General features: G+C 43.4%; 1 protein-coding gene across 1 annotated transcript in view; it reads left to right on the top strand.

The window, feature by feature from the left end:
• Nucleotides 1–12,048, top strand: part of FAM120A (family with sequence similarity 120A) — a 49,348-nt gene that overhangs the window by 717 nt on the left and 36,583 nt on the right. The window contains 2 exon segments of the mRNA XM_052679109.1: nucleotides 3,602–3,848; nucleotides 8,500–8,582. Of these exon segments, the coding sequence (XP_052535069.1) occupies nucleotides 3,602–3,848; nucleotides 8,500–8,582 (330 nt within the window).

Below are 12,048 nucleotides of genomic sequence, written 5' to 3'. Positions count from 1 at the left end.
TCCGCGGGGATCCGCCGTTCGTAGCGCCGAGCGAGCGCCGCGCTCTCTCCCGGCCGGGCCCCGAGCGGAGCCGCGAGGCCCTGGGCCACCATGTTCTTTGGGGCCAGACTCCGCGCGCTCAAAATGTCCCTCTTCGGCCCGGCGCCGCTGCCCGCCGGGAGTCGGGAGGAAAAGAAATCGGCCGCCCGGGTCTGCAACAAGTCCCGGCCGGGCCGGCGCGCTCCAACTTGCCGCGGAGCTCCTCCGGGCCCTGAGCGGAGCGCTGAACGCCTCGGGTCGGCGCGGGCGGAAGGGCGGCCCGGCGGCGGGGTGCGGCCCTGCCCGGGGGAGCCGCGCTCGGCCTGGAGGCCGCGGCCGTAGCGATGTCCGTGGCTGTAGGAGCGCTGCTGAAAACTTGAGGCGGCCCCTAGCCCGCGCGTTTTCTTGTAGCAGGGAAATTGTCGCGTTCACCGAGCACAAAGTTACAGACCCCGTGCGGCGAGGGTGGTAGCCTCGCTCTGGTTGTGGATGCACCGTCAATCTCGGCTTGTTACGGAGATGTAGAGATCCATAGTGAAAGTGGCGTATGCGTGACATAAAATCCACGCTAAAATATAAATGTTACTGCAGTATCGCAATAAATAGCATGCAATACGAAACCGCTGTTCTAACGGTGATAGGAATCGGATGTTTGGGTACGTTGGGCTCTGACACGGGCAGTGCTACACGCCAGTTCCTTAATGCTGAAGTGCCGCTCTTGGCAGCGGTGTCACCTGTAGCTCCATGTTTGCTCTCAGGCTTAGCGGCAGCATTAGCTGCTTTGCCGTTTTGCGGTAATAGGCCTTGTCCCTAATCTCCACAAACAGTTTTAGGATGTGTCGTGCTGGGCCCCATGTATAATCCTCATATAAAAATGGAAGGGAGTTCAGTTTTGCTGAGCGGAGGGTGATGTTTGTGTAAGGTGAGCACTTAGCAGGCGGCGCAGCCAGCTGCGTGGGGCCATTCCCTGGTGCTGGCTGTGAGGCAGGACGGAGGGCTGTGCTGTGCTGCACAGGGGGTGGTTTGCTCTATTTGATGCTTCTGTGCAGCTGTTGGGGAGCTGCTTGGGTTGGTTCACGTCCAGGGTAGGTGATGTATTTCATGGTTATGGTGGCTGCATACATAATACTGTCTGTTCAGAACTGTTGCGCTTGAATCATATTCTTGTTCTCTTTTTTCTTTTCCTCTTACACACTTTAATCTCTTTATAAGTCAGCTTTATTGCGTGGATATTTCCCATTCTCCCCCCACTCTTTTCCCAGCAGCCCCCCTGGTGGGCATGCAGCGGAAGGACCTCACACGTGTGATTGTTGTTTGCATGTATGGGTGACTTTATTTACACGTGCACGAGGCAGATACCAATTCCATTGCCAATTCCAGTGTTTTCTTACTGTTTACTTTGAGCAGTTGAATTTGAGAGTACTGATTCACTTTAAATACAAAACTCATTTTCATACTTGCAGGAAACATTTGAGCCTTGAGTGGAAGGCGTCTGTGCAGACCTAGGGACTGGCTGTGGGCTTAATCTAATTTGGTAATTAGAGAGGAGTGAGAAAGGAGCGTATTCCATCCAGAACAATTACAGATTGCTCGCAGATGGTTTCAGCAGGATGCAAAAATAACAGGTTCCTCCCAGCTACAACACGTATCCTACGGGCTCCTGGCTGTGCTGTGACCTGGTGTTTGTCTGTTTGAGGGAGGGGCCGTCATTCCTAAAAGGAGCTTTTTAACACAAAGTGCGTTTGCGAAAACTTCGGTATTTCATCACCGCGGATCTTAACACCTTCCCTTCTTTGGTGAGACTTTGTTCTCATTGTGAGAACATACACGTGCCTGCTACTCACAGAGTTCTCTCTCTGGCCTGGCGTCTCTGTTCATGTGAGATTTGGTCTCCAAACCCACTGTGATTCCCACCATGTGGCTGCCTGGCTGCGGCTGCACACTCTGGTCCTCTGGGAGCTGCCGGCCCCGGCTCGTGCCCTGCACAAGCACCGTACTACAGCTTGTCTGTTCTGGGACACACAGCTCTCCTCCTTGCAGCTGCCCAGTGACTGGAGCATGAGTTGTGTTACATAAAGGGCTCTGGGCTGGGAGCGCTGTGTCAGAGCGCGGGAGGGGAGGGGAGCATGGAAGGAGGAAGCAGATCCGAGCAGGCTTCCTCTTCTAACAGCCCGCCTCACAGCGCTGCCAGAGATCATAGCAGAAACTTTCTTGGTGTGCACTCAGAGATGGTTGGTTTAAATACTTGTATGTAATTTAAATTGATGTACCCTTAAAATAAATAAATAAATAAAAAAACCAAAACCAAAAGCACCTGGGAATGCCCTAATTTAAAACATACTGAGACCTAAGTTTTTGGTGAGCAGTCTTCTTTGAGTTGGTCGTGGTGTGTACCTGACACCTTCTAGTTGTTGCTGTGGTGCTTACAGCTGTTTCTGCTGTGTGTGCAGGGCCATGTGTGGTGTGCAGGGGACAGGGAGAATGAACACTCTACTCTTCCTCACAAACACAATTAACTTTGAGAGCCACTGTGACATATGCATGTCTCCAAAGAAGTCCTGTTTTCTTAGCACTTCAAGAAGGAGGGTGGCGCTGGGAGCAGAGGTCTATGAGCTTCTGGCAATGGGTGCAGGTCTGTGCAGGGTGCTGCCTTTGGGTGCTGGGGACGTTGCTGAAAGGGAGACGCTGCATGGGAGAAGCAGTGTGAACAGCTTGTGTGCAAGGCTGTGGTCAGTGCTGGGTTAGGAAGTGCCTTCGAGGCAGCAGCAGGCAAAGGATGGTCACATGGGGCTCACTGTTGGGGTGAGCTGCTGGCTGGGGTTAGGCCGTGACTGCAAGCAAGCAGCAGCTCTGGCACTGGCACCAACATTATAGTGCATGCAGTGGCTTTAACTCACAGTTTGTGCTTTGCTGTTCTGGTACAGCTTGCTGTGTACCTTGTCACAGAGAAGTGCGTGGTGAGGCTGGGTCGGGCCAGCGTGCAGCTCGTGCAAGGTTTCTGAACTGCTGGATGCTGTTGGTGTAGATGGGGAAGGCATTGAGTGGTCTTAAAGGGTTTGGAAGGTGGAAAGAGGAAGCAGTTGGATTTCCCAGTGCACACAGGCGTTTGGAAGTTTAAGAAAATTAGCCCTACTGCCTCTGGATAGTTTGTTACTGTTAGAACAGGGCTATAAAGCTTGATAAGTGATCTCGTGGAAGGGGTGCTGTTGTGGGGCACTTTGGCTTGGAACTGCTGAGTAGCCGCAGCCAGAGGGCTGTTTTCCTGGAGCTAACGCAGGCTTTGCTGCAGTAATGTGTTTAGAGCTTGAGTGTTCCTGTTAATAAACAGTTACTTCAGATGGGCTGAGCAATGCATAGCGCACTCCAGTGTGTAGGCCTGCAGCACTTGGCGCTGTGCTCCCGAGCGCTCCTTGCAGCCTGTCCGTCTGTGCCGTGTCATCGGATTTTCTAATTACTGTAAATATTCTGCAGGTGTTTCAAATGCACGTTTATGGTTTCAGAAGGACGCAATATATCGTAGTACATGTGCTGAATCAGTGCTGCCATTTTGCACTGTCGCTAATTACTCTGTCTTCCACTACAGGTTGCACAGAGCATTGAGGATCATCATCAAGAAGTAATTGCTTTCTGCAGAGAAAAAGGTTTCCATGGTTTGGTTGCATATGACTCCGATTATGCATTGTGCAACATCCCGTACTATTTCAGTGCCCATGCCCTAAAACTGAGCCGTAATGGGAAAAGTCTCACAACAAGCCAATACCTAATGCATGAAGTTGCCAAGCAACTGGACCTGAATCCAAATCGCTTTCCTATTTTTGCTGCTCTTTTAGGTAAGTGAAGTAATAAAGGAACTTGATGCTAGTAGTGAGACTTATGATTTCAGTTGCTATTAAACGTTTTAAAGCGTGCATGATGTGACAAAGCATTTCAGCAAAACCATGCCTGTCTTTTTGTCATTCTGGCTGTTCTTGAGGTAGGATGCAATTTGTTTTTTTTATTTTTTAACGAGGTCAGGCAGATGCCAGATTTGTAGCGACCTGTGAGTGATGCGGACTGTGGCTGTCTGGAAATAGGAGTAGGAAGTAAGAATTTTGCAAAGCTCTGCCTTGCCAAAATGTTCTCAGTGCTGGGGGCGGAGAGGGGAATTCAGGACAGTTCTACTGGCTCTGATCTGCCGTAGCACACAGGGTCTGATTTTAATAATACAGTTTTCAGACTGGAGAAGTGTACTTCCATATCTTCAAAATAGTGTATTTGAAGTGCAGATTTTTGCATTGCAGGGACTTCTCCCTCTCCGGATAAATACTGAATGAATATGACAGCTGCATTAGAAACTCAGTAAAATTCAGTAGATCACCACAGAAAGACCGAATGATCAGCCTCCCTCTGCTCCACCAGCTTTGTTTGGATAGTTGTTTAGTCCTCCTGCTTTTAAGGCTAAGTGGGGCAGGATTTTTAAGGACCACAGATGAGGCTTACTTGAGTTTCACATCTCTGCTGAAATGGGACGGTTTTAACAGGCTGTATTGCAGTGCTATGGCATAGTGGATGGTCAGACAGTCTTGGATGGAAGAACGAATTAATGGCTAATATGAGTTCACTCCAACGAGTAAGATTTATTCCTAAGAGTATTTTGACTTCATTTGGGTTAATAAACACAGAGTAGCCATGTTGCTGATCATGTGGAACTGAGTAGAGAAATTGAGCAGAAGGGGTTTTCATTTTGTTTTCTCCCCGACTTGGTATTTTGGTGCGGGTGCGTGATATAAACATAAGTCTTGAAAGCTGCGGATGAGAAGGGCTTATGTGATACTGCTTTAGCATCATGATATTTTAATAGTCTTTAATATTAAGTTGTTTCTAGCGCAGGCAGATACTTTGTGTGTAGGAAGGAAAGAAGCAGAGTTGTCTCAGAGCAGAAAAGCCGCAGGTGTGACTAGCTGGAGCTGGGTTTTGTTAGTGTGATTTTTGCCTATTGAGAGCTGTTACCTGCTTTCCTGGCTGTGGGGAAGAGTGGCAGATGATTGGCTGAGCTGCAGCTTAAAACAAAAGCTGCGTAAATTGTACTGCACTCCATTATTGCTGGGCTTTGTTTTGGGTTCTATAAATAAGTTGTCGAATGCCAATTCAGTGAGTAAGAATTACTGTTTGAAAAGCAGTTTCACAGTTGCAGATATGCTTTAGAGAATTAATTTGAAGTATGTGTTAATGATGTTATTTTAACTTGTGAGAGCCTTACAGTTGCTTGGCCGATTGAGCCATGTTACATTAAATGTTGTGGAAAAAATATACTGGTACCTTTTTTTGGAAGGTTTTGAAACTTTCTGGAAGAAGCTTCTGAATATTTTTTCTTGATGTCTTACATTTCTATATGCTTGTAAGAGGGAAAAAAACCGTGGGTTACTTCAGATCATTAGTAGAGACATTTTGTAGCTTTTTTTTTCCCCAAATAGGTACAGAGGTTCAGAAAGCAGTTCAGATGATAGAAGTTCAGCTTTGTGTGTTCCTTGCTGTGTGCGTTCAGTATGAGTAAGCAAAATAGAACAGAAGATCGTCAGAGTTCTTATTGCAATGAGCAATTTGGTGTATTAGTGAATGTTATGAAAGCTGGGTATTCGGTGATATAAACAAAGTTTGTGTAAGCTTACAACAAACAGATACTGTTTGATTGGAAGTACCAGCAATGTTTCTCAACTTCGACATCCGTAGAAATAAAGTAACTTGTTTTTTTAATGAAATATTGAATGCATATTTGCTCATAATTGTGCATAGTGTGCAACGTGTTAAGCAGGCTGGCTTATTCAGATCTATCATTTTATCTATCTGTCTATCTGAGGACTTGAGTGTCTATTCTGCCTATGTTCCCATAGCCTCTTTGAGTGTCTTTAGAATGTTGTGAGTAGAATGAAGGAAGGCACAATGGGAAAGTAGAACTGAGCACTTGATTACGTGAGAAGGTGTATGCTCCTCAATTCTGGGCACAAGGACACAACCTACTGCTGGTGCTAGTGGTTTGCTTTGGAATAAATTAATGTGTTCTGAAATAATGGCAGTGAAGCTGCTGGTTTAACGCTTACAGTTACGTAGTGGTGGACAGAACTGTCAGAAGAGCACTATCGATATTCAGCCTCAGGTCTGCAAATCACTTTCCCTGTGTAGACACAACTCAACTGCTTGTTTTCAGGTACTTTCTTGTCATTAACTTAAAGGGTGAAGAGGTGAAAAGTCCTGAAGGATTTTGCCAAACATTCAACAGTAGGAGGGGTGTGTGAAAGGGTGCCTAAATGGGCAGGAAAAGAAAACGTTCTTGATAGCAAATTCTTTGGGATTGAGTTACATTTCTGGATACCATCTCTGTATGTGGGTATCCAGCTACATGGTTTTGTGAATGTGCCAACCAGGTGGATTTTTAAAGGAAGGGTTTGTTTATTAGTTCTAATAGGTTTTTCCTTCTTACAGCTTCCCATTTAAAGTTCTGTCCTAATCCCTGTTGATGTAAGCAGGGAGCTGACTTTGGTTCTTTTGTAATTTTTGATTCAGGTACCTAAGAATTGTTTTAAACAAAACAACGAAAGAAAGGTGAGGGAGGGGTAATAAAGAAAAACAAACAGTGTGAGGTTTAGGGCTGTACATCAGTGAACTCTTTAAAAAGGGCAGTGTAATTAGTTTCTAGTTGCTTTAAAACAACAACAACAAACAAAAAATTAAAACAACCTAAGGCATGCATCATAATAAACCATTAAAATGGGGAAAATCAATATATGTTGAGGTTGTTCAGCCAGGTCAAGAAATAGAGGTTGCTTATATAATGTTGATCTCTTTCCCGCTGTGGCAGTACTTTGTAACGGTCTGGGTGTGTAAAATTTTAGAGCCACTGAAGGTAAGTACAGCATCACCTGTGACCTGAGCATGGAAGATACTGCTGTGCTTCAGCATACTGAACTCCAGAACCCTGCACATTGTGGGAATTGATCAAATGGTCAGACTGTCAAAAATGTGTGTTGGAGAGGATGGAATTAACTGAAATGACAGATGGAGACCAAACAGGATTGAAGTTTTGGTAGAAGAGAGAGAAGCTCTGACTATTTTAAGATAATCTTAGAATCTGCAGGAGTTGCCATTAGTTAGCACAAAAATGTCTAATGGCCTGGCTGTAATTGGTTTTTCCCAGACCTGCATTATGATGGCTGTCTAATCCTACCTTGATTAGATTAGTAAGAATCTGACTGTTACAGACAAACCTGTTGAATCTTTCTAAGGTTTCAAGTTTAGCTCCTAATAAATAAAGATTATAATGTCTTCCTGCTGGAGACCTTGGGAAGAGGTGAAGTACTACTGATTGGACAAGACTTCCCTCTCTAGAAGATACCGTCTAGCCACCAGACAGTGGACAGCTTTCTTAATTTTCACTTGTTCCAGAGCATTAAAAGCAAATTCAGATATTTTCCAGGCAAAATATTAAGAAAATTCTTGTGATTAATTTAGCATTGTTGCATTATTTGAGTTAGGTGTGAGCTTGAGATGTTGTACAGACTGGAATGCAGAAAAAAAACCCAAACCATGCCACCTACAAGCGTATTGATAGCAGTGAAAATTATACATTCACTGCTCATCTGCTACGTTGTCAAAACCAAGCATTGAGGATATTTGTAAGTTTTCTACCAAAAGTACAACAACGTGTTCTGTCTTGTTCTTTATGAAGCTTGGAGTCACAGACACTGAACTCTGTCAGAGGATGATTAGTTAGCCTTCAGTTAATTCACGTGTTCAAAGTGTGTCCTTCTGAGATTTTTTTTATGAACATAATGTGCTCTATAAAACATAACAGTCTTTTAAGTGATCTTCCATGTGGTGTGAACAGCCTGGTAGTTAAGAGCTATCATCTTTGCTCATTGGGGCAAGTAAGGAAGTTCCAAATCACTCTGATGCCATCAGCCCAGGCTCTTGTCTGACTTGGTAGGTCAGTAAAAGAATCCTTAGGAACTGGGGTCCTGCTGAGTGTTGCTGGAGCTGCTGGTGTTGCTGAGGGCTGGGTAAACGTGCCTGCTGTGTCCTGGAGCAGCGGCTCTGATGTGCATTGCTAACAGCACGTGCTGGGATGCAGGATGGGCTTTCCAACTTGTTGGAGGGCAGCAGAGTGTGTTTGTGTACCACCACACCTCAATTACGAAAGCCCTTTAAGGATCCTCTGATGAGACGTGCCAGATGAGGTTGATGCCATGTGTTGTACTGGCTCTTTTGCTTCTCTAGGTGACCTGGGTTTCCTGAACAGTGCTCCTTGGACAGAGGGAAGTGTGTTTTGTGGGAGTGGCAATAGTAGTGAGGTCCAGTAACAGAAAGATACCTGCAGGTTTAATCCCTTGTTGATAAACATATTTATTGGGAACTGAGGATTGATTGCAGATTTGTTTGACTGCATGTAGAATCAGTATGTAATATTTTAAGGTGCGTTTCTGAAATAAAGCTCTGTATTTTTTCTAGGTAACCATATTCTACCTGATGAAGATTTGGCTTCATTTCATTGGAGTTTACTTGGTCCAGAACATCCACTAGCTTCACTTAAGGTACAGTTTTATGTAACTGCTAGCAATTAACTAAAATCAGTCATGACAGTTAATCAGAGCTGTGTAATAGATTATTACTTTAGATGTTTTGCTAGTACAGTGAAGATCAAGAGGAGGCTTATTCAGAAAGACTCAGGTTAGCCTGCATGGCTCATGCAGATTTTTGAGTCACAGCAGCTATGCAAAGCTCTTGTTCTCAGTCATCCTCTGGTGCTCCTCTCTGTTGACTGCAGAGGATACCTGGGGTGATCAGCCTTACCAGGCTAAACTTTGCCTTTGTGATCTTCCTCATTGCCCTTCAGCTACGTAAGCTGTATTCCCAATAGCTTCACTAAGTGGTTTCACTTTGAGATGTAGCTTCTCTCTGTTTATTTATTACTTTTTTAAAGGAGAATATTTCACTCTAGTCATGTTCTTCAGCCATCAAAAATAATTAACAGGGTATCTTCCTACTAAATTATATTCTGCTAATGTGAGTTTGTGTGTAATTGTCAGTTACCTGAACCTGTTAAATTAAGGTGGAAACATACCAGTGTTGGTTGTGCAAGAAAATCAATGTGTTCTGTCTTCAGTAGGTTGTTGGTTTTTTTTTGTTTTTTTTTTTTCTGAGGCAAGTAGCTTGTCTGATGCTCTTAGTTTACAGTATGTCTGTTCTGCTGCTTCATCAAACTTGCTTTGTGCATCTGCCAAGAAGCTATAAGAGGGAATGTGGACACGCTGAGAATGGAGTAATAGTGATCTTTCTTTTTCTCTTCCACAACAAACATGTCTTTTTCTCTTAAAGTGTTCCATATAGCAAATGAATTTGCTTTTTGTAAATTCTGTAAGCTTTTTTTCTTTTTTGACACTCCTAGTGTTTCTTAAGCACTGAAAAAATTAAACTTATTTTGCTCAAGGTAGAGCTTAAAAACTGATTCAAGATTTTGAGCAGATTTTTTTAAGGCTTTCGCATGCATTGCTTAGCAAATAGCTGTGACAATTTGATGTTACACTCATCCACTTTTTTGTTACCACTCCTGATTTTAGGAAGGCGTCAGCATGTCGTAGTCAATACAAACATGCACATTTGCCACAACCTTCTGATATTTGAGGTGAAAAAATGAAAGAATGAAGGATTGTGTCTGTTTTCATTTTTGTCTAGGATGGGTAAGATGTAGGACTTCTCTCAAGGTGCTTGATAAAGCTTTCAGATGTGTAGGGTATTTTCTTGAGTTTCAGACTGAGTAGATGCGTATTGTAGGAAGTTCAGAGTATGATTGCAGAGATCTTTTGAAAAGCCTTCTAAATGCTTACTGAGCTACTCTACTAGAATGCAAATTAGACTTTGTCATCTTTGCTTTTGCGTTTACATTTCCAGTGAAAGCACCGATTGAGTTTTTTACCTGACATCCTAAGGAAATGAAATTTGTTTCCTTAGAAATCATTGGGCTGATTTAGGCAGTCCTCCCTTTGTTTAATCTCTTGACCAATGATAATCAGATTTGAAAGCAGTTCCCATCTGCTTGTTGTGAGCTCTATGAAAGCTGATACGTTATTATTGATGAAAAAGACCCAAATTATTGCCCTTACTGAGGGAAATGCTAGCACAACACATTGCTTCGTTTCACAGCAGCTGGCTGGTCAATTATTAAATGCATAGCCCCAAACTAGCTGCAGCATTACTGTCTCCTGACTGATATCCATGTCAGAAGAGTCAAGGAAGCTGGGCTGAGGCAGAAATGGCGCCAGTCTCCCATTTAGTTACTGGTCGTGGAACAACGTGGGTTTTTAGCTTCAGTTTCAGCTGTACCTCATGGTTCAAAATCATAACTTGCTTCAGTAGGTCTTCACTCAGTTTTATTTCATATGAAGTTTCTCAGTGATGTCATTACATCTATTTCTGTGGAGACAGCATTTGTTATTTGCAGATGTACAGAAAACAACTCTGCTTCTAAATTTTATGGATGCTTAATAAAACTTGAGGCACATTTTTAAGTTAAAGTTAAAGAAGCATGAAGTAATTTCAGTACAGTTAAAAATCACAAGCTATCATGAAAGTTAGAAAGGGGTGGGAATTAGGGCCTATACTGTCAATTTGTGCTTTTTTTTTGCCTCTACCTAGAGTTTCTATTAAGGATTTTGCAAACCCAGGGCTCTTACTCCACACCTCGTTCAGCTCATTTAGTGTTTAAAAATCTTACTGTTGCATAAACATTTTAATCTTTTATATCTAAGTATAATGTTGAGCATCAGTGCTAACAGTTACAGTTCCTAGTGGTTGATTAGTTGCTTGTCAGTGAGATCTATGACAGATAGTAACATACAGTTTATTTTCTTCATTTCTTCTCAAACTTTTTTTTTAATGAGACAGAATGGTTACTCTTCCTAGAAGAGAAGCTTTACTAGTTCATCAAGTATGAGATTACCAGTCTTCACTGGTAGAAAATTGGCTTGTCTGGCAGAGTGGAAATGAGCCTAACTGTCAATGACAGCATCTTATGACAGCAACTGTTGTAAGGTGCCAACAGCAGCAACAGTTCTATCAACAAATTCAAATGAGATTACTTGAAATTGAAACGAGAAGAGTTGTTAGAACTCCTGAGAGAAAATTTGGTTGTCTAGACCTGGTCTGGAAGCTAGCATTATACTGTGTGTTATCTGTGTGCTTCAGGATTTATTTTTGAGAGATTTAGAAAAAAAATTTGCTTCCTTTTCTGGAAAGCTTGCTACAGGGTGGAGCTTCAAAGTCAATGTATTTTTGCATCAGAATTGAATTAGGAGGGACAGTTCTTATCTCTAGAATGAGTTGGTGTTGATCTGGGAGAACACAGCATCAGAGAAATGCAAACTCTGTATATACAAGGGAAAGGTAATCTTAGAAATGAGCCTTAGCAAACTTCCCTTTTTGGAAGGAGAGGAATATGCAGGGAAACTGTATGAGATGGATGTCTTCATTTGTGATGGATTATCTTCCTGTTAGGATGGATTTGAAAGGATGGATTTGCTGAACTCTTTGGCAAGCCCTTGATATGCCCACCATACAATTTATCAAATCTATTTTTACCCAGCAAAATTATCTGTCTAATCTCCTTGGCTCCTTAGTACAGGGACAAAAAGAGATGCTTCCAGAAGGCAATCCAGAAATACTCAGGTTAGGCTGCTTCTGTGAATTGCTCCAGGTTCTTGTCTTTCTCCACTGACTTCAGAGGATGTCTGCCAGAGGGAGACGCTTAAGCTGAGTAGGTGCTTGGTGTGCTACACATCAGATGCAACGCTTAAAATGTGCTTAATGTGTTCTGAACGTGAAGGGTCATCACAGTGGTGATTCAGGCTGGAAAGGGCCTTGAGAGGTCATCCAGTCCAAACTCCTGCTCAAAACATGGTCAACTTGAGGTCAGAACAGGTTGCTCAGTGCTTTACCTAGACTTGCCTTGAAAACCTCTGTGGTTGGAGATTACACAACTTGTCTGGGCAGTCTGTTCCACAG

The sequence above is a fragment of the Tympanuchus pallidicinctus genome, unplaced genomic scaffold (genome assembly GCF_026119805.1).
Source record: "Tympanuchus pallidicinctus isolate F22 unplaced genomic scaffold, pur_lepc_1.0 scaffold17, whole genome shotgun sequence".
Classification (NCBI taxonomy): domain Eukaryota; kingdom Metazoa; phylum Chordata; class Aves; order Galliformes; family Phasianidae; genus Tympanuchus; species Tympanuchus pallidicinctus.
This window is presented reverse-complemented; position numbering and strand designations above follow the sequence as displayed.